At 38.5% G+C, this 22,761-nt stretch overlaps 3 protein-coding genes across 8 annotated transcripts; all 3 read right to left on the bottom strand.

The window, feature by feature from the left end:
- Positions 1 to 2: 2 nt before the first annotated feature.
- LOC140775115 (pentatricopeptide repeat-containing protein At3g24000, mitochondrial) lies at positions 3 to 5,052 on the bottom strand. 3 transcript variants are annotated; one of them, XM_073118377.1, is made up of 4 exons: positions 2,285 to 5,052; positions 1,912 to 1,967; positions 966 to 1,061; positions 3 to 159 (listed from the first exon to the last, which is right to left on the bottom strand). In XM_073118377.1, the coding sequence occupies exon 1, from the start codon at positions 4,495 to 4,497 to the stop codon at positions 2,524 to 2,526; it is 1,974 nt and encodes a 657-aa protein (XP_072974478.1). In that variant the 5' UTR covers positions 4,498 to 5,052; the 3' UTR covers positions 3 to 159; positions 966 to 1,061; positions 1,912 to 1,967; positions 2,285 to 2,523. The 3 variants fall into 3 exon arrangements, with proteins under 3 accessions (XP_072974478.1, XP_072974477.1, XP_072974479.1); XM_073118376.1 differs by lacking the exon at positions 1,912 to 1,967; XM_073118378.1 differs by lacking the exon at positions 1,912 to 1,967 and having other exon boundaries at positions 2,345 to 5,052.
- A 1,638-nt stretch (positions 5,053 to 6,690) lies between these two features.
- On the bottom strand, positions 6,691 to 15,103 carry LOC140773099 (enhancer of mRNA-decapping protein 4-like). Of its 4 annotated transcripts, none has more exons than XM_073115473.1 (13): positions 14,179 to 15,103; positions 13,499 to 13,548; positions 13,249 to 13,405; positions 12,839 to 13,057; positions 11,623 to 11,751; positions 10,157 to 11,072; positions 9,477 to 10,045; positions 8,798 to 9,157; positions 8,601 to 8,720; positions 8,091 to 8,261; positions 7,793 to 7,954; positions 7,505 to 7,648; positions 6,691 to 7,370 (listed from the first exon to the last, which is right to left on the bottom strand). In XM_073115473.1, exons 1-13 carry the CDS (start codon positions 14,929 to 14,931, stop codon positions 7,062 to 7,064), a joined length of 4,059 nt encoding a protein of 1,352 aa, XP_072971574.1. In that variant the 5' UTR covers positions 14,932 to 15,103; the 3' UTR covers positions 6,691 to 7,061. The 4 variants fall into 4 exon arrangements, with proteins under 4 accessions (XP_072971574.1, XP_072971575.1, XP_072971576.1 ...); XM_073115474.1 differs by having other exon boundaries at positions 9,477 to 10,378; positions 10,490 to 11,072; XM_073115475.1 differs by having other exon boundaries at positions 9,477 to 10,321; positions 10,490 to 11,072.
- Positions 15,104 to 17,841: 2,738 nt separating this feature from the next.
- LOC140775018 (ras-related protein RABB1c) lies at positions 17,842 to 21,445 on the bottom strand. Its single transcript, XM_073118237.1, has 6 exons — positions 21,287 to 21,445; positions 20,914 to 21,053; positions 19,641 to 19,723; positions 19,298 to 19,502; positions 19,141 to 19,209; positions 17,842 to 18,169 (listed from the first exon to the last, which is right to left on the bottom strand). Exons 1-6 carry the CDS (start codon positions 21,330 to 21,332, stop codon positions 18,077 to 18,079), a joined length of 636 nt encoding a protein of 211 aa, XP_072974338.1. The 5' UTR covers positions 21,333 to 21,445; the 3' UTR covers positions 17,842 to 18,076.
- Between the last annotated feature and the right edge of the window lie 1,316 nt (positions 21,446 to 22,761).

The following is a 22,761-nucleotide window of genomic DNA, read 5'->3' as shown; positions in this document are numbered from 1 at the left end:
AATATACCTCTTCTTTTTGAGGGCTTATATAGTAGGGGAGAGGGGAGAGGGGTTGTGCACGCGTGGCATGCGACGTGGCATGCATGCTGACACGTGGCTCTCAGTGGCGTGGAGGGCTTATTTAGATACTCGCAATACGTTCCAACTTCCAAGTTCTATCTGAAATAACAAAAAGAAAAATTAGTTCAGGATTTTTACATAATTGACATTGTAAACTCTAAAAATATCACAATTGTTGCTACATTATTTAATTAAAATTTCTTATATAAACGCTCCACATTTTTATTAATATCCCGTCTGTTTTCACATAACATCTTAAACCATTCAATTAGATTCATATTTACCTTATCTGATTCAAAATAATAATAGTCTCCAATCCCATATAAATCTCTTGTCCCATGATATACTTAAAAATTGAATTCAAATCCTTTTTTTTTTCTGTTTTGAAAGATAGGATTCAAATCTAATATATTCATTCAAAATCCATAGAGTTTAACTTAAATATGTTTATCCTCTCAGCATTTGAAATAATATCCAAAACAACATTTCTTTAGTCACTCTATCTAATAACCAGTTTAGAAGGAAATTGGCACAGAATCTCATTTATATCTTAGGTCAATCGATGGCAAGATTTGTATTCCATACTAAACACCCATATAGAAAGAAAGATATGGAAGAAGAGCTCTATTGTTATATATTAAGGTGAGATGAGTAAAAATTAACTCAGGGTGTTAAATGAGTACTTTTATGTAGAAGATGCGAGCATTAATGGAAAAAAAACTATAAGGTAGGTCCAGACCATAATAAACACATAAAGGAGATGTTCTTTTGGCAAATTTCCCTAAAAAATTTAAAGAGTGATTTAACATGTCATGAATTGTAGTATCCTAAGATTGGTGAGTTATAAAATGATGATGAAATTTAAATTTCAAAGCTGAAAATAGATGTAAGCATGACGGAAATACCTTTTCTTCTTCTCAGAAATAACTATTAGCAAGAACCATCAATAATCCAAATATTGTGCACTGCTCATACAACCTTTTTGTACTTGGAAGTTGGAGCTGCAAAAAAATAAATGCAAGAACCCAAGATAAGAAACAGTTTGAAAATGCATCAGGGAAATAATCTTGAATTTGCAGTATAGGAGTGCCCATTTAATAGGACAATGCCTCTGTCAAATACTATGTTAGTTGAAAGAGAAACTAAATGCAAATGTTATGGAAGTTCAAAGAAAGTGACAGACAAAAAGTTTCTGGAACTTGGTAGTTCATAGAACTCAAATAAACCTCTAAACGAACATTCAAGGTATATTTAGCACCAACAGACTCAATAAGGAGCAAGTTCTCCCTAACGAGAAATAGCAAAGAGATTCTTAAAGCATGGAGATGATGATAACATGTTTACATGTTATATATCCATTTCGTGACATTATATAGTCTGGCAATGCATAAGTTTCTATGCTGCAAAATGATTCTTTTCCATTGCAGCTTTACTATTAGCCATGATCAGTTCCACTCACACATATACTTTGCTGCCTGTCATGTTTCCAGTTTCCACACTAGAATTAGAAAGTGCTGAAATAATTGGCATATCGTAAAATATCAATATCCACAACATAAAGCTACATACAAGATCCATTGAAATTAGATCTTAATCAACTTGATGAAATTGAGCTAATCAAACAATACTTCAAATGATAACAATACTGTTAAGAGGTTGCTGGTCCCTTGCCCTACAAGAGATACTTCAACTATGTTTAAGAATTTTACAAGAAACAGACAAGAGAGAAGCACAACCAAATAAGAAAAGAAAATAATAAGTCCATGTTGTTAGAGGAGATTAATGTAACTGGCAGGAGCCGAACAAACTATATTTAATCATAAGAAGAGATACAAATGCTTGGAAGCTTACTAAACAAACATCGACACCAAAAGAAAGAATTTCCTCAGTCCAAAATGGCATGTACACTGGGAAAAAAAAAAGGAGAATTGTAAAGTTGCAAAGAGTAAAACAAGGAGCAGAACACAAGTATTCACCAAAAGAAAGAATATCCTCAATCCAAAATGGCATGTACACTGGAAAAATAAAAGGAGAAACATAAAGTTGCAAAGAATAAAACAAGAAGATAGATGAGATAAAGAGCAAATAGGGAGCAGAACTCAAGTATTCACCAAGATGGAAGATCTGCCTATCAAGTCTACAAATGCAGACTAAACTAATAAACTCATTAATGAAAAACTCGACAGCCACAAGACTAATCAACAAGGACACAGAAATTACATACCAAATACGAGTCATATATGAGCTCAGCTTCACAAACTGGTCTTGGAGAATTCCAACTTACTTGATATGGACCTTGAAATCTAAAAGTGCATCCTTGAGAGTTTCTAATCATTTTATAATGCTTTCCAAGAACTCTCTCCATCATTTGACAAGCTCTATGAGAAGCATTTCGTATCATTATAACTGTATCTTCATATTCTTGTTTTGCTTATCAAACTATCATATCTTGAATGTCATCAATCACCAGTAATCTCCACATGAACAAGAACCATTGCTGAAATGATGGAACCGATTCGTATCTCTTACAATGATCTCCCTCTGTGTTACTTTAGAAACATATTTAATAGCACAGTGGCAGTCTCCACACATCCTAATATTTTTCATGATACGAATGGTTGCCCCAGGTGGCATGTTCAGCAGCGCAAATGCAAGAGCAATCTTCTCGCTGTGATACTGCAACTTTGCCTCCCTTTCCTGTTCATCTACGTGTAAAAGCACATAACCTGTATCTGGAATATATCCTTCTTCCTTAATCTTCCCATTGATGTTATCCCACATCTTGTATATCTCTTTAATTTGAGGGTGGGACTCATCGTTCGCCACAAACATGTGGACTGAGTTCTCTATCTCCACCCAACTACAAGCAGGCTCTTTCTTCACCTTGCTCTCTTTCATCATCTTTCTTACCTTAGCAGCATCATCCCATCTACCAGCAGAAGCATAGATGTTATATAGCAACACATGTGGACCAGCATCATGTGGGTCAAGTTCAAACACATGCTTAGCAGCAAACTGCCCCAGTTCTGCATTCCTGTGCATTCTACAAGATCCAAGCAAAGCTCCCCAAACAGCAGCAGTTGGTCGAATAGGCATTTTCTTGATAAAGTCGTGGGCTTGATCAAGATGTCCAGCTCGACCAAGAAGATCAACAATTGTCACATAATGATCAACCTCCGGTTCGACCTTGTACTTCTTCATCAACTCAAAGTAATACTTTCCTTCCCTCAGTAACCCTCCATGGCTACAAGCAGTCAGAACACAGAGGAAAGTAATCTGATTTGGCTGAACTCCAAACCTACGCATCTCCTCAAAGAGGCGGACTGCTTCCTTACCAAGACCATGTTGTGCAAAGGCAGTAAGCATAGAATTCCAAGAAACAACATCTTTCTTATCCAAACGGTCAAATACCTTTCTTGCATCATCTATGCTCCCTGCCTTGCCATACATATCTAAGAGAGTGTTTCCGACAAAAGCAGTAAGCTTCTGTCCAGATTTTACCATATGGGCATGCACCCACTTACCTTGCTCCAAAGCTCCAGTACTAGCACAGACACTAAAAACACTTGAATAAGTGAAATGGGTAGCCCCAAAACAGTTCCTTTGCATCTCTGAAAACTTCTTAATAGCATTCTTTCCATCATCCTGTCGTGCATAGCCAGCGATTAAAGCATTCCATGAGATCTCATTCTTAGAATCCAACCAATCAAATACTGTACAAGCTTCATCCATTTTCCCATGTCGTGCATACATATCCAACAAAGCACTTCCAACATAAACATCCAAATCGCAGCCATACTTGATGCATAAGGCATGAATTTGCTCACCAATTCTATCCCAAGAAGAGGCTCCAGAAGCTTTGAAGACACTCGCAAAAGTGAACCCATTTGGCATTAATCCAAGCTCAAGCATCCTAGGAAACAGCTCGAGCGCCTCATTTGGCCGATCATTCTGGGCGTAACCAGTGATTAGAGCGGTCCAAGTGACCATATCTCTGTTAGGCATTTCCTCGAACGTCTTCCGTGCATCCTCCAAGCTCCCACATTTACAGTACAAATTGACAATGGCGTTCTGGAAAAAGATGTCATCTTTGAATCGAGAATTCAACAAGTGTTTATGAATGACGGATCCTTCCTTGAGTTTCTTCAACTGGGTGCATTTCTTTAGGAGACAGGAGTAGATTTGGGAGGTGGGTTCGAGAGCACCGGCGTCTATAAGGTCGAGGACGTGAAGCCCGAGTTGGGTTTTGTCACTCTTACGGAGGAGGTCCTTTTCTTGGATGATGAGAGAGGAGTCGACTTCTTGGTTGTCCTCCGACGGGTCCGAGTCGGCGACGGCTGTGGTAATGGAGGCAGCGAACTGGGCGGAGAGGCGTAGAATAGTAGGCTTAACGCATTGGGTGGAGGAGAGAGGAGAGAGAAGGAGAAGCTTCTTCATGAACTCCGACTAGCGAGAGAGAGAGAGAGAGAGAGAAGGTGTTCGACTTATTTCCCTTTTCTTATTTACGCCACGAACTCTGTTTGCTGCTCCATTAAAATTGCTCTTCTAGTTTCATTTTTTAATCACAGAAACCCACGTCATCTGTCATAATTTTAATAATTAGTCGTTCTAATTGAGATCCTCTCCATTACATACAAACTTAGATTCATAATATTTAAAACATATAGATCAATCTAACAAATACTCGCTCTCCATTATAACTCAATTCTTGTCTACATACTAAATGCTTGCTTTCAGGAGCCTAACCAATGGATAAATTTAAATTACTAGAAAATCCTTCTAAATTAATCATACACATCAAATAACTAATAAAAAATACATGCATTCTTTCTATTTCTAAAAAGAAATTCTCTAGTGGTAATTACAAGCTTCTAGAATATGCCTTGTCACGTACTAAGCTAAAGACCAAAAAGAATTTTTAATTCAGAACGTCGGAAGACAAACACTCCGTTGGTCAACCATCAACTAAATGAAGAGTTGGACGGCTCATGAAATCCTTCTAGAAAAGAAGCCAGGTATTATATGCTCTTTGCTTAACTAACAACTTATTAGAGCATATATATATATATATAAGTTTTGAGAGAGTTCTGGAATGGAATCTGGGGAGACGCAATGGCTAACGTAAGGTGGGTGTGGAGGAGTTCCAGATGAATGGGATTCTATTTATTCTCGCGGCAGAATGCAAACGCCAAAGATTCTAACCTCTTCTTGGAATCTTCCATGACTATTACCTTTGCATGGGACCCATATTATTACGAGGCACAAACACACACACAGAATAACACCCCCATTTGTACGTACTTCCAATGGCTCCGAGTTTGTCTCGTTTTGTTTTTCGTCAACGCAAAGTAGAATACTGACTATTATAGCCGCCGACTAATCTTCCCTTCTAGAAACGAGGATCACCCGGCCTCACAAACAGAGTTTTTGACCACATTTGTTCTGTTTTAAATTCCTTTTTAACAAAATGTATCAGTATTTTTATCTGATCATCAAACGATGATTAATTTAATAGTTTATATATATATATATATTTTTTAGTTTAGTTTTTTAGTAATTAAGATAAAAAAATTATCTGAGAATAAAATTACTAAAATAATCATTTGATAATAAATTTAAGTAATAATTTATTTTAATAAAAATATATATATATATATATAATGGGTTTAGTTCGGTAAATAACTCCCACAAACACCTCGAAAATGAGACATCGGTCCCCATGTCGAGGGGTCACTCTCGCTCTACAGCGTCTTCTCCCTTTATAAATAACGCCTTGGCCCTTCTTCTCTTCACCTCTCGCCTCAATAACCCTAATCCTACTTCCAATTCGAAATGGCAGGAGCACTAACCTTATCCGGAGTCTCTTCCCTCCCGCGAATCGCCGCGCATCGCCGCCTCTGCCCGCCGCCGCGAGCGGTGACGATGGCGTCGTCGGCGACGACGAGGCACAGGAACCCATACGAGGTGCTACGGGTGAGAGAGACGGCAACGGCGGCGGAGATCAGGGCGGCGTACCGGTCGATGGCGAAGCAGGCCCACCCAGACGCCGGCGGATGCGGCGGAGCGCCGGAGGAGTTCATCGAGATCCGGCGGGCGTACGAGACGCTCTCCGACGAGGCGGCGAGGGCGAGGTACGACCTGTCGATCGGGCGGACTCGGTTCGCCTCGTCGCCGAGGCGGAGGTGGGAGACGGACCAATGCTGGTAGGCCGCGTTTAGTGGAGATTCTGATGGGGATCGAGGTCTCTTGCACGTATTCCACTCAGGAGGGCTTTTTTTGTAATTGTAGATTGTTTAGAGTATGTATATATCGTAATTGACCTTCCCACTCCCAGTCCCACTCCCATGCCTTCCTTTTACCTTGAGTCTTTTATTCTAAAGAACCAAAAAGAACGAAAGAAAATTTGACTCCTTTATTGTTCTCAATTACAAGATCCAAAAAATTGACTCCTTTGATGGACCATTACACCTGCTTCCCTGGAAGTGGGCAGGCACTACGGTAGGTAGGGAACTACGTTGGATTAAAGCAAAAGAAACATTCCACAACCTGCTCCTCCAGTAGTAGCTTGTACTCTAGCAGATTCTACACTAGCAGTTGGGCCCCTTGAGTTAGAGATCTGAAGTCTAGACATCACAAACATAACTCTAGATATTTCCTGGTAACATTAAACTTACTACAAGCCACTAGGTAGACCGTGTTACTCGAAAAAACAAATACAAGTATCAACAGACTGACAAAAACTAAGGGACATCTCTTGTGAAGTAATTTCACATCTGAAGCAGTTTCAAGGGCAAGATACAGAATAGAAAGGGATGTTACAGACTCGATGCCAAATTTACACTAGACAGTAACATAAATTCAGAAGCATTAGTTAGTTCCACATCTTCTCTATTTTCTTTTTTCTTTTTTCCTTTTTTTTCTTTGTTCTCTTTACAAGCTTCAAGCAGAAAGATACCCTGTGATTCTGCACATTAAAATGCTGACGGGAACAGAGATGGTGATCATTTACAACTCCTCAGTACCGAGTTTATAACATGCATCAATACCCGAATATTGGCACCTTCAAGTCCTTTGGGTATGGGTTGTGACATCTGGTGAGCCAGTATGTTGTAGACTTGCTCAAATATTGGGTGTACATGTACAGAGATCATCTGATCTGTCGGAGTAATTGATACAGCTACATCTGTCATCCATACAACCTTTCGGGATGTCTCATTGCCAATGTCACAGGCCAGCTGCTGAAGAAGAGAGAGCAGAACTCCTTGACTTAGTGGAAGCGGTACCATGTATAACATCTCATGCAAATCGACCTGAAGAAAAGATAGGCAATGCAAAAGATTGATTATGACAGCCGTATTCAAGTTATGAAACCTTTTCATGCAAAGACAACTTCATGGCAAACAGCATCATAATACATTGGCGACTATGAGAAGACACATAATACCTGAGAACATAACCAAGAGACCATAGAGACGTCACTTCTTTGAAGAGCCATTGTGAATGCTTCCTCATATTTCCGCTCAGATATCAATCTATTTAGCTCCTTTGTTGGGTCCAGTGGTGCTTCAACCTGCTGAACAGACAAGGCCTGCACATGAAGTATTTCATAAGCTAACATACTTTGCATAAGAGCCTCGACCCTGAGATCGTTCAGATTTACACAATTTAACTCGAAAGCACCCAGAACGGATAAAAGAGAGAAATCAACACAATGAAAACTGAAGAGCCTCACCATCTCAGGTAGACCTGCCATCGGGCCATTGTTAGCCTGCATAGCTGTAGGATTTAAAGCTTTGGTGCTTCCTGATGCAACAAGAGCTAAAAGTTTGCGCTGGCCATCAACTAGTTCACTGCTGAGATTGTGGGTGATTGAAGATGCAGAGTTGATAGCTTCCTGTAAAGAAACAAAATGGTTACTGACTATTCATTATAATACTGATTCAGCTAAAATGATAAAGTATTATACCCAATAATTCAATCCTGAAACCAACTGCTAAGTGACAAATACTACTGGAAACATGAGCACTTACTCTTAAAGTAAGTGTTAGTGGAGTATGTGCAGCCTCAAGTTGTTGCAGAGAAGCAGCAGTATGTTCAGACATGCCTTTCTGGAATGCAGCATCAACTTGCTCAAACATAACTCGGCAAGATTGCTCAAATGCAGGAACAACCGATGATTCCAAGCAAGATCGTAATGTATCCTGCATGTGCATGCATTGGTGAAATAAATTCTGGACTACATACCAGACTTGTGCCTCGAACGAAAGACATCTCAAACAGATCAGCAACATTAATTTGTGCGAATTGGCAACATAAAGTAAGCAACCTACCATCAAAAGGCGGAAAAGAAACACATGCATTTCTCACTTTAGCAAATTAAGAGCCTAAAATAAACGGCTTTAACTCTAGGATATTTAAGTCTATCAGGGTAAAGCTAGTGATTTGGTTCCTATATTAAGATACTTAAAGAAGTCAGGAAGCACAGCCATATAGAAGCAGCCAGAAACTACAGCCGTATAGAACAAACTCAACTGGCATACCTGAAGAGCTTGCTTGCCTGAAGTTTGGAATTGTGCTTGGATTTGCCTCATTACTGTAGCCTCAAGTTTTGAATTAACAGACTTATCCAACTGATTCACTGCCTTATCTCCAATTCCCCTCTGAAAAGGATAGGATTAATGAGGCGATATTTGGGTAAATTTAAAGCTAAATTGTGAACGAAGAAGTTTACTGTAACCTGAAATGTGTCCGCTATAGCTGAAGATATGGTCTTATCAATAACTGGTGTGATTGCCCGAGCTACAACTGGCCCAGAAGCTGACAGTTCCTTCTTTAAAGCCCTTTCTAACATCATAGGCAGATCCTTGTTCATAGAGCTAGCAATCATATTAGTTATCTGCTGCATTTGATCCCTCTCATTCCTCTCACGTTTTGCATTCTCCTCTTGAAAGCGGGCCCATAAAGCATCAGCATTAGCCTTGATAGATTTGTCAAGGCTACGTGCTAAGGATGCCTCCATTCTTTTCCCTTCCTTGCCAACTGGAACAGCAACAATCCCACTCATCTGCTTCTGCAAATCCTTTTGCATTGCAACAAGCTGCATAACAGTCCATGTAAATAGGTAATAACTATGAAGAATACAGACAGGTGAAATACACGACTTAACTCATATCAGCAAGAATATGACACCGATGGACTGTCAAGAAGTAGAAAATAGCTGTCATATATCAGAAAAAAATACTAAGCCTCTTATGATCCATTTAATTGTTCAATAGTGTTGAGTCCATTACTTCCAATGGCAACTAGGACATAAATAAGATAGATTATGAGAAAATACAAGAAAAATGAAAAAAATGTTGGCAGGATGCAAATAAATATCTGTGCATAAACAATGTTGACAGTTCATATCTCATCACCTGGTTTAGCATGTCATGCATTGCTGAAATTTGCGGAAGAACTGTATCAGTTGGAGAACTTTCTTTATTTCCAAGTTCAGTCGGAGAATCAGTAAAGTTAAAAGGGGTTAATGAGGGGGATGATGGAACTGACACTTGAGATGTCTTTGTTTTCTGCTGCTTGCCTTTAGTAGATGGGGACTGTGATGTTGTAGAAACAGAAGTTGCTTCAATCTTTGCAATATCTTTTGCGCTGTTTTGAACTTCATCATGAGTTCCAGGAGGCAGTGCACTGTCATCTATAAAGCGTGGCTCTTCCATATTGTCAGAGTCAGCTAGTGGAGGACCTCCCTTGATCATCTCGACATTATATTCTGAAGTTTTGAATAGTTTCTCAGTACTGCCCTCGAGAGCTACTTGAGGCACTTTCGCTGTGTCAAGGTCCATATTTTGATTTAATCTACTCTCAGTAACAGTTTTTACTTCCATCTCTGCACTCTCAGAGTTGTTATTATCAATCATATCTTGAATTGTTACCTCACTTTTCAGGCCTTGAGTAACAAAAGTGCTTTCGGAGGAAGAAATAGCACCTGACAAGATTTCAGATGGAGTTATTAGGTGTGTTGCGTTGCCAGCCATCTTAAACATCAAATGAGATTTTGGGACAAATGAAGTATCAGTTTGACCAGCTTTAGGTTCACCTTTTCCTGAGATTTCCTTTACGGAAGGAGCATCAGGTGCATCTGAAAGCAAAGTTTCACTTCTATCAACTGCACCACCATAAACTGAATGGTTGCCATCATGATTCCTAAGTGATGGCCCTTGCTCAGAACCTTCTGAAGGACTTTCAATGGCAGGCAATCTCCCTGAAAAGTCAAAATTTAAAGCAATAGGTGATGTTGTAACCTGCATAGCATCAGCCTCTGCAAATGAAAGCAGAGGTGCGGATGGTTTAACTTCAAGATCTGATGTAGACAAATCACAACCACTAGTGACCTCTGAAGTAACTGAGGTCAAAGGATATGAGGTTGCACCTGCACTCTCTGCAATGCTACTTGTAGGTGATGGTTTTGGTGAAGCACTTCCAACAGGCAGATCAGAGAGAGCAGGTCTGATAGAAGGGTGAGCAGCTACTTCCGAAAAAGGTACATCAATAACACGAGGAACAGAAGCCTCTCTCCCCAGTTCAGCATTTTCAGTTTGTGTAGGTAAACATTGTGATAAGTCCAGCATATACTGCTGAATGGCCATTGTCTGTACACAGTACAATTTAACCACCTGTTCCCCTTCAGGTGGGCATTCATTTGTTCCTGTCAAACTTAAAATAGGCATTGCAACAATAAAATCTGCTATATAGTCCATACATGTCAAAGCTGGATATGGACCGAAATCAACATGAACTGCATAAATAGCATTTTTTTTTGCATTTGCAAGTATTATCAAGCTTGCACGAGGTAAAACAACAACTTGGTTGAAAAATCCCTCCTCAAACCGAGGTTCTAAAGAACTTCTCAAATCCAAGGTCTGAGTACAGCACCATGATTCAGAATCACTTGGCAATAGCCAGCCTTCCTCACTCTCAGAAGCCCAAAGTTTTATTTCTCGGTTAAGAGGGCCCTACAATATAAATGAGAACAGTCAGAACTCATCCGAAATCAGATCATAGTAAATGCAGAACTATTTCCACAGATTATGAAACTAAATACACTGACAGCCAAAATTTTCTAGGAATGCTATTTGCGATCATCTTGCTGAAATTAAAGCTTGAGATAAATTAGGCTATACAGTACCCAAGCTCAAGCCCTACTTTGCATATTAGAGCATAAACAAGTCAATCTTGAACTTGAAAATTGAAATAGTAAATAAACTCAAACTTATTTTGGTGACACTTGGTCAAATTATTTAAAGCTTGTCTCATGTTTGAGCGATCTTTTAATCTGAATTGGACTTGGCTCCCATTGCAACCTATTTTCATAACAAGGAGATCTCTTTGAAGTTTGAACATTTTCATTATTAACAAACTTGATGTAATATAATGGATCTACAAAAGATAAAGATAGTCAACAAAAAGTAGAAAAAGAATAGGCACAAATATCCAAAGTCTACTAATAGAGTGGCATCTACTATCTACTAACCATATACTCATAAAAGTTATAAGAACTTGTACCGCCGTAATAAGATTAATGTGATCAGGGCGTTGAGGCGATGTCAGGAATGAGACTGAATTAACAGCTTGGCCGTCATGTGGTCTCAATGTAGCAAGCGGAACAGCCCTGCGGTCTTCCCAGATCTTTACCTGTAAAATAAATGGATTTCCACAAAATAGTTATTATTGTTGATGGATGAAATTTATGTATCAAGAACCTAAAGATAGTTTTTATAAAATTACTTCTTTTAAGAATAAAATGTTGTTCCCTCCCAAGACATTAAATATCTCTTGGCTCATAAGTAGGCAAGATAAAATCTCGAATAGATCATAGAGAATATAGAGATCCATATGACACACTTGCTTCATGTTATGACTTATGAGCAACCCCAACCAGCAAACAAACAGAAATGCATGTTCAGGCCCCTGCTTGTACCCATATCAAAAAAGCAGGGAATGGGATAGTGCCAGAAAAAGAAAAGATACAGCCCTTTCAACCGGGACTCAAGTGCTTGCACTTGGAACATCTTGCTAGAAAATGAAGGATAAGAAATAACGCAACAATGAAAGATGGTGGAGCAACCGAAGTGCTGAAAACACAAAGGTCATGTCATCTTTAACAGCAGCAGCAGTTGCATCTTTTTACAGCTTCTCAGCAGTGTATAAGGTATAAACATAAATTGAGTAGATAACAAAGCTTTATGCCACAATTTTCCACAAGAGATGACAAGTTCTCAACTTTCCATTAAGGGAAACTTCACATATTTTATCATGAAAACAAATTTCCTAATCAGCTTCCTCACTAGACAGGGTAATATAATCATCCGAAGTACATAATCAGTACGACGAGAACCAACCTAAGCTCACAAAATCCAAGAAGTGCATGGCAAACAGAAACTGCCACTTAATATCAATTCAACCCTAGTTGAAACTCAGACTTAATCTCATAATTTATCTTAAACTATCAAATAGTATCAGCAGAGAAAATCAAAAGGTTTCAGCTATTATGCTCAATAAATCTTTAACTTGGTATATGGGATATGGTGTACACCTCATAGCTGTTGAGCTTCATTCAATAATGTATACAACAACCTACTGTTGGGTAGGCATGATGTACTTCAATACTTACATGATTCAAATTGAGTACATGGCAGCTAGTTTTAGACAAACATTTTGACAAGTAAATATCCTTCATTAATTCAATCTGCGATTAACTAGTAGGTAAGAAGATACAAACCGTGCCATCTTTTGATGATGAAGCTAGACGAGTCGTCATCCACTGAGATATAGACAACTCTGTCACATCGCCGTCATGCTTACCAATGAGCTGAACTCCATCCAGCAGCTTCTCCATGGGGCATTTAAGAGGTTCCTCTGCAGTAAACTCTTTTCCTCTTCCCACTTTTGTCGTGTCAATCTTTAGCACACGGTTCCCAATTCCAACAAATAAAATCTCCTGTAATATAATTTTCAACATTATGAGATCCAATACGAATAAAAAGTACAGCACAAATTCCAAATGAGTGATAATATCATAAGAAAATGAATTTTCGCACAACAGGGATCACAACAGATAGAGACGATGTGCAATTAAAGAACAGTTTAAAGAAATTCACAATGTGAGTGCCCTATTATATAAGGACGTACTTGTTTGTGAGAATGCCAACAGATTCGTGGATGATATGATTCTCCATCTCCTATTATCTGGATAGCAACTATAACTTTTCCCGTAATTTGAGGCTTATTTTCATCATCAGAACCCTCGTCAATTTTCCATATGAAAACCCTCCCATCTACACTTGCACTGCAAGAAAAATAGGTAAGCTGCCATAATATAGCAAAAAAAAAAAAAAAAGAAGGCACAAACTGCACAACAAAATTTTAAAAGGAAAAGTACCTTGCTAAAAGATGAACATCTTCGGCAAAGAAAGCCATGTCTGTGACCCTCTGGAGAAATTGCAAATCTTGTCAATGAAAATTCCAACAGTAAAAAAACAACTCTTATATAGAACTTGCATATCAAACGATAGTCCATATAAAAAGAAGCATGTGTTAATTTTCAGGGGAGCAAATATGCTCGATATACACAAGCTTCCCAGATGCAAGCACCAACAACTTAACTCATTCTGTAAGGGGATATGAGCAATAAATTCTTCTACCAAATTAATATGATCCATGCAGTGAATCGATGATCAACTGAAGTTCTTCCATATACAAGAACCGGCTCCCGATAATATAGAAACAAAAAGGTACTAACAGATGATCCATGTTGCATCGATCACATGAACATCTTAGTATTTCTAACATCATTATATTAAAATCTAAAGTACCAAATCATTTCATGCACAAGAGAAATCTGATGATTGCATGATTTTAAAGCATTCTAAACATTCAAACACAAGAAAACCTACAACAAGATCATTCATGCAAAATTGGTATTTAGTTTCCATTCCAAGCGTCAATATATATCAGACAAGAACATTTAAATTTAATGAATAAAATACGATCACAAACACTTCAAAATTGAACTCTCCACATATTAACCGCCAAGTGAATAGAATCTATCAGAGATAAGACCTGAGTGTGCCCTCGGAGAAGTGATCTCAATGCTGTGTTGACGTTAAGCACCCGGATGTTCCCGAGCTTGAGCCCGTACACAATGTATGTCCGGTTCACGGCGATCTGACGTCCAAGCACAAGCCCGGGGTCCGACGTATACTTAGTGATCGGTGTCACTTCGAGTTGAGGCGGCTGTGACTCCCCTGGAAGCCTCGAATCCACATCATACACTGTCCTGTCCCCGCCAAGATGCCGGCCCCTTGGCATCTTACTGCTCGGAGCCCTCAAAGGCGGTGATGGCTGCATGCCGGCCAAGATCGCCGGCGGAGCGGACGGGACGGCTTGCAGGGTCGGTGCGGTAGCGGGAGGCGGCGAGGCAAACTCCGGCGCGATGGAGGATGGTGGGGGCATTGAGATCGCGGTTTCGAGTGGGGCGGGGGCGGGGGCGGCGTTGCCGAGCAGCTGCATGAGTCTTGCTCCGGCGTTAGGGTTAGGGTTAAGGTTAGGGTTAGGGTTTGGGTAGGAGACTCCGGGACGGTGAAAGACTTCCGGGGAATACTGGATGAAGGGGCGGTGTTGGAACGGCGGGGTGGCAGCGGGGTAGGAGAACTGGCCGGATGAGGGCGGCGGGGACGGCGACTGGTACGGCGGCTGGAACGGAGGAGGTGCGCTAGGCTTGGGGTTAGGGTTAGGGTTTCCGGAGGGCGGCTTGAAGAGCTTGCTGAGCTCGAAGGGACCCGGGTGGTTAGGGTTTCCCGCGGGGGAGGCCATCGTAGGCGACGGCTCCGGCGCGACCAGACCTAGGGTTTTTGGATGGAAGGGGGTTAACGGCTACCGTTCGCCGGGTCGCTCGCAGAAGGTAGCTGTTACTCTCGATGCGACGAGAGGTGAGCGAGGTGGACGGAGAGGAGGAGTGTAAAACTGTCAAGAGGAGAAGAGAAAATTTCGTTTTTAAATTTTTAAAATGCTACCATTTTCTCCTTCTATTTCTATGTAAAACTATTTCTTTCTTTATTTCTTTTTCACTGATAAATATAATTTAATTTTTAATAATCCTTCTTTATCATGAACGCTAATCCAATAAGGTGGTGTCATAATTGCCGTCTCTCTGTCATTCAAGTACATGAATACTTTTAATAAGAATAGTGTTGAGGTTCGAGATAAATATGGGTCATTGATTTCCACTATATATATATATATATATAATTACTACGTTTTCCTTTGTTCTTAGTGAACAGTGAGGAGATAAAATTTTATTGTGCATTTAATATAGTCTTCTTTTTTTTAAATTTAATTGTGTTATTATATTACTTTGTTGAATAGTAATAATATTTGTTCTCTCATCACATAACTATGGAAGTCCAGTAATGAATCTTTACTAACTAATAGATAGTAAAACTATAAATTATGTAAATTGACTATTACCTACACTAGTACTAATTAAAAACTAAGTAAATTAATAATAAAATTCATACAAAATACAGGTATTGGATAACTGAAATTATATGAAGAAAAACTGCTAAATAAAAAATATATAACTGTGAATACGTAACAAATACAAAAGTCACAAAAATACGAACGTATAATAATTGTGAAACGAGAATATAATTATTCAATATTATATAATAAAATTATAAAATTCATAAAGTACAAGTGTGAAAGTAACATAAATTAACTAATAATTATGAAGTATAATTTAAAAAAATCATAAATAAACTGTCAATTTAAATAGTACGAAAAATCAAAATTTTTAAATATTTTCACACTTAAAATTGGCTAGAGTAACGCATACGAACTACAACAATAATAACGCGGTGGTTACCGTTATTTTTTGTTGTTGTTGTAATAACGAATAAATAATTTATACAGCTGTGACACGATTGGATCCATATTAGTTCTAGGCGTGGCATTGAGTTTATTGGGATGAGTCTATTTATCTAAATAAGTTTGTTAAAAGCAATAAAAGTATTTTTGTCGGGATGCGTTCGACCGGAGATGCGAACATACGTACACGTTCGCAAAAATAAATACCACAAATTACGCATTCGAACATGGTCGTTCGAATACCTACATATATTCGCATCGACAGAAAACAGAAATTTTGCGTTCGAACGCGATGAAAATGTGGGTTTTGTTAGGATTGTTTAACTCAGTTAATAAGTTCTTAGGGTGAGCCTCTATAAATACGTGGAAGAAATTCTAATTTAAATTTATTTTGGATAAGTAAATTGGCTTTGGTTTTTATTTCTCTCTTAATTTGTCTCTAGCCATTGGTACCGCTCAAGTCTTTAGCCGGCCTTTCTCACTTCTAACCCCTCTCTTTTACAACAATTTCTTTATTTTCATACAAAAAACTAAACCTAGCATCTATTTAGTCATTGGTGGGCTATCAAGTTAGGATCTAATTAACATTCGGCTATTGTTTGGTCGATATCTTAAGAGCTAACAATTTAAATCTTGTAATTTTAGATTCGCTGAAAAACTATATAAAAAAAATATATATATATTTAAAATTTAAGAGGATCCTAAGAGGATCCGTTCGATTCGATTGTTCCTGGATCTCTTCAAAACTTACAAGTTTCGTCGAATTCAGAATAGTTGCGAATCCGGTAAGTCCGGTTTGTACCAAACTCATTCTCAATGGATTAAAGCTTAAGTCGGTAAAAAAATATTCTCATATTATAGATTCATATAATGGCTATTTAAATCAGAGTCTTGAGCTCCTTGGTTTATAGTGCTTGATGGTAAGTTCGAAAACTACTTAGTCCCCACTCCCCAAGGAGGAGGAACTCTTGCGTCCAACCTACGGCTACTTTCCACGTGTCACTACCGCCTCGTCCTCCATATACTTTATATTATATGCTTCCGTCCGCATAAAAGTATATATGCTCGCGGCCTCCTCTCCTACATAATTTTATGTACACGCTCACCGTACCCAACGCCGCTTTGCTCCTTCATCTTCGCCTTCTTCGCCTTCGCCTTCTTCTCTCCTCTCCAATCTCGTCTGCTTTGGTAATCGGGATTTGATCGGACGGCGGAGATGTGCTGCCGGAGCAAGGCGTGCTGCCTCTGCATGCTTGTGCTGCTGGTGATTCTTTTTATCGGATTCGTTTTCGGGTTCGGAGTTTTCGCAAGCGGGTTCCACAAGCTAAAGAACACCTTACATTGATGGTGGTGGAGTTTATTGGGTAAGTTAAGATGGATGTGGATTCCACAAGATATGGTCTTCATCTGCAATTACTCTGAATCGCAATGAATTCATTCAAATATTTTTTTTAATACTGTGAATCACAATGCACACCATCTCAATCGTCTCACATTTATGACAAGGAAAACAATAAATAGAAAGGAGCAGAAGCAAAGGAAGCTATTTCACTATCTATAGAATTCAAGTCATCCACATCAGGATAAAAGACTTGCCAATGATAATTGAGAACAGAAAGTGATTATGGAGTGCATAGTGTATGGACACAGTATCAAACACATCAAGTGTTTCTTTAACATGGAATCCTTTCGCACCCAATACAGTCTGTATACAAGAGAACTCGGCTATATTGCACTTGCCTCAGTAATATTTAGCCAAAAGACTAAATTTTGAGCTTTCCACTTGAGTTGAATAGAATATAGATGTACACCTCAGACTCAGAGAGAGATATATGCCACAAAGAATAAGACCAAATAGAAGCATTTAAGCAATAGCATATATGCTTGAGTAGCAATTAAAAGTGGATTGTGTTAGTTGTCAAGAGAGATTATACAATATTTACTGACAAGCAAGCTGCACATTTGATCGGTTCGGAGTTTCACTGATGTTGAATAAGCAACTAATCACCACAAAAGAAGCTATTTTCACAGGACGGGAAAGATTAAGAAATAAGGAATATCAGTCATAGGGTAGCATCAAGGAAAATAAGCTTTAGCTGCAGCAGCCACCAGCTTGAGAAGAGGAGCCATCCCTACCTCCAGAAGGACCAGGGATTCCTCCATATCCAACTTTGATTCCATAAGACTGCAAGAGTCACAATGTAAGATTATCGCTCAAAAGTGGGGAAAATAGTATTTATATGAAGTCATTTGTAACTTTCTTGTAATAATCAAAGCAGTTTTGGATACATGGGGAATGAGGCAAACAACCAACGAAGAATCTTATACAAAATTATCATGACGAAGTGCAAAGGTGGAATCAAGAGACATAAAATGCTCCACTTGGTAATTCTAGATTGACCAATTACAGAAGCAAAATCCAATTAACACACTCATATTTATCTCAAATCCAACGATATCTTTGTCTTTAAATTTCTCTTGTCTGCCAAGAGCTCAGTATCTGAGATTCATGTTATCTTAAAAGGATTACCAGTGCAAGCAATGCCTAGTCCGTCATGAATTCTAAGAAGCGCCTAGTGAAAGCAAGGCATTAGAAAGACAATCTTCCTTCATTTATAATAAAAGAAATAAGAGTGAGATGCACCAAGTGTTTCTTGCATAAGAATTATGGATCAACATGTGCTTTAAGAGCCTATTTTAGGAGTGTACCCGCGCAATCCAACCTGGTAATCATAGAATATGCAGGATCACATCTTTACATGAAATGTTGCTAGGCTGAAAGTTCCTCTTGACTTGTATCGTTCTTGGTAGATGTTTATAAAATGATATCCATCATCTAAGATAACGCATAATCTTTCAATTCATCTCTCCAATTTGATGTAGCTGCTAGAGCCATTAAGCGACCATATAGGCTATCATCAAGTTCATAGGTGCCATAGGGCCCTCCAACCACCTGCCTATAGCTGACAATCTCACACTTTATAACAGAGAATGGTATGTTTTTCCGCAAAAGATAGCATCTGACTATCATGTGAAAAGAAAGAAGCATGGAGAGCACATAGAAAACCAAGTATGGTTAAAAGAAGGATGAGATGAAGTTTGATGTTGCTTATGTCCTTTAAAAACTTTGGCCAAATATGGAGGTTTAAAACTAACCTCATTGGATACATCAAAGACTCCATCCTGGATTTTCTTGTATATTGTTGCTGCAGTGCTAATGAATGCCTGGATGGATAATCAATATCAGAAAGTTACAGTTAAAAAAAAAGAATCTGGACCGTAAATGTAAACAAATGAAGCAAGATGTAGTCACCTCCTCAACATTTTGTGCAGTTTTGGCAGAGGCCTCCATAAAGATAAGGCCATGTTCTTTAGCAAATTGCTCTCCTTCCTCAGTGCTGACAGCTCGCCTGTGAGCCAGATCACATTTGTTCCCAATCAGCATTATTGTCATGTTAGCATTTGCATGTTGCCTTGCATCTTCTAGCCAGCTTGCAAGATGATTAAACGTCTCCCTCCTGACAATTATTTAAAGGAAAAAAAAAGACAAGAAATGAGCACTCCAGATAAAAGGGACTCACAAATGAGGCTTGCTCAAATTTTTCTCTAGATTATCTTTTGATCAAAGAACAATGCACCTGAGATGAAAAAACTACCTGGTGATATCATACACCAAAAGTGCACCAGCAGCTCCTCTATAGTAGGATCTAGTGATAGATCTGAAGGATTCCTGGCCTGCCTGTAGTTAAGGAATCTTTGCATCAAATGCATGAATGGACAAAGTGGTGGCTGATGAGGAAAATCTCATAAGGTAGGTTATGTCAGGTGAAAGATCAACAGAAACTAATTCTTTGTTTTAGACACAAGTAGCTTTTTATTTGAATTTCTGTGATAGCAGTATCTATTTGTAGCACAAATCAGCATTGTGGTACCAAGAGACAGAAAAATGGTTGGATGGATAAGGAAAGGAGAAAGGAGAACGGGTTTAAATAGGTTGCCCCTAAACCCAATTTACCTTAATTTAATGTTTGGTTAGTACACTAGTTTAAAAAAACTCTTATCCTCAATCCAAATGCCATATTAAATTTTTAGTGTCATCATAAAACACCACCAAAACAGCATGACTGCCATATAATTGGATCAACAAATATAATATCAACCAAGTTGCATATATGAGGCGACGCAATCCGAAGTACCAAACATCCCGTAAATGGATCCTTCCCAGAACCCAACCTTATATTTTATACCTCCTCCATCAAGCCACAGGACCTCGTATTGTTTCTCACTGCCATATAAAACAATATACTTCTATTGTTTATTCAATTAAAACTACCAACTGAACATGTGTGATCATTTATTCTCTTGTATTTCTAGCAACACCACTCATAATAATGTTTCCAACAATCTAATCTTAGCTACACTCATTTTCTTATAGTGTTTCTAGGTATTTATATTACAAAGCTTGTTCAATCGGTCAATCCTATAAAGTTTATCTTAAGTTAAGAGATATACAACAATTAGATAAGAACTTTGCTGCAAAAGCAAAGTTCCTAAGACACCCTACCTATTTAGTCATTTTTCAAAATGTGGACCTTTAAGGAACTTATACCATTCCTAAGACAGGCCTTTCAAGGAATTTGCACATCCCAAACACCTACAATGCCTGAGAACATCAGCTTATAATGCTTATTAAATGAAGCGCTACATTATTTACCTAGCCTAGGTCACTACCACTCTAATCTTGTTACAAAGCTCTAGTTGTGAACCACGACTGCCCTACTAACTATACAGGTCGAAATAGAATCTTATAAAACCTAATGACCTTTTGTCTTTTAAGAATCTTACAGTATAAGATGTTGCGAAACGAGCAAACGAAAAATTTAACAAAAGCAACAATCCAAACATGGTGTTATGATCACAGAGACGAACCGTATCCCAAATCTGCAACTTTATGGGCTTGTTGTCAATAGTAATCATCCTAGCTCCAAATTCAACTCCAATTGTCAAGTCGTGCACGGGCTGGAACCTCTTATCCGTAAATTGCAACAGCAGGCATGATTTCCCCACACCTGAGAAAGTAAGGTAATCGTAATACCACCATAATAACGTAGCGCAAGATGCCCTAGGGATCGCATCAAACTTTTATGATCAAATTGCAACGCAGACATATCTCATCTCGAACTAGATCCAAATCCAACAAAACCTGCATATCCTAATCTTTCAAACAAATATCTCATCTAATGCACAAGTAAACAATAACCCTACTTCACCCGCAGATCTGAATCCAACCACCGCCTTGTACCTGTGTCGCCGATGATGATGTACTTGAAGAGGTAAGCGTACGACATCTTCTTCTTCCTCGAGAGAGATCACAACCTCACCGGCCGAAACCCAATCCAAAATCCCCTCCGGAACGAACAAAAAAGAACGAAAATTATCAAATAAATCGAGGTAAATTTTGCCGCTAAAGAGGCGTAGATCTTTATAATTGGGCTTCTCCGCTGACCAAAATCCAGGTCCGAGTTTAAACTCGGAACTCGTCCGAGTTGTTCCAGATCAGCTACTGGCCATCGTGGCCGTTAGATTGGGATCTAAAGGTCGAACATCATCTCTATGATAATCAATACTAGTGGGCTTGGGCCCACTAAAATTTTGAACCCAATTCTAGATCAAATGTAGAGGATTGGGCCCAACTATGTCTATAATTGCAATATGTGGCCCATTAAGTCTATAACATTATAGACAGCCCATACTTCTTGTGATTACTAATTTATGTATGATAGTATATTTGAGTTCCCTATTCTTCCTCCTCCCACTTGTGGCAGTTGCCATCTTTCTTGTGATTGCTTTGACCGAGGGTTCGTCCGAGAAGATGGAGCGAGCTTGAGCATCTCGACCAACTCTAATTTGGGGATCGAAACCTCTAGGTTAAACATGATAATGCTATGAGGATGATAGTTATAATTAAGTATTTTATAAATTATTCCTTAATTATAATAAGATATATATATTTTTATACTGTTTAAATTAATAAAAAATATAGAGAAAAAGTAAGAGTCCGATTATAAAATTTTAAAAACGAGATATGAATCATAAAATTAATAACATATAGAATATAATTTATAAAATTCTTAAAATATTTTAACCCCTACAAAGAATCCTAGCTCCATCCACCACAGTGTGCATTTATAGCTTTATGCCTCCGTGAAGGACAATGACACCCAAATCTCACATAATTTGAAGCACTTAAACTATAGATTAAATGCATGGCTTAACTTCCATTGGATCTTCCATCACATCCAAGAACAACTTTACCCCCTTAATTATGGCCAACTTGCCATTCACAAATCCACAATTATGAGCAAAAGCAAGCACTATAAGATAAAAGACTATCCATTGCTCTTATATATATATAACTTCTCACCACCAGTGGTACAAAACCAAAGGAACAAAAGAACATGTCTCCCACATGCAAACCAAAGATCATGCTAATGGAACCTTGTGATGATTCCCATTTCCACCCCTTTATGAGAATAAGTAGTTAGTTTAGCATTAAGATTATCCCTTTTGGGGGGGGATCTTGAGGTCCATCATCACTCCACTTGAAAGCAAACAACCCTTTTTAAGCTTGTTATATATAAGTATGTATAAGTGAATCTAAAGGCAAAGATCAATTGCTTTAGTGTAACCTTTTTCTTTTCTTTTTTTTAAAAAAACAAATCATAATAATTTTACTCAACAGTCGAAGCGTCATTAAGACGGCTGTGGATAGACAAC

This window comes from Typha angustifolia, chromosome 13, assembly GCF_048772165.1.
Source record: "Typha angustifolia cultivar Huaian chromosome 13, ASM4877216v1, whole genome shotgun sequence".
Taxonomy (NCBI): domain Eukaryota; kingdom Viridiplantae; phylum Streptophyta; class Magnoliopsida; order Poales; family Typhaceae; genus Typha; species Typha angustifolia.
The sequence above is the reverse complement of the archived record's forward strand: the minus strand, read 5'-3'. Positions and strand labels throughout refer to the sequence as shown.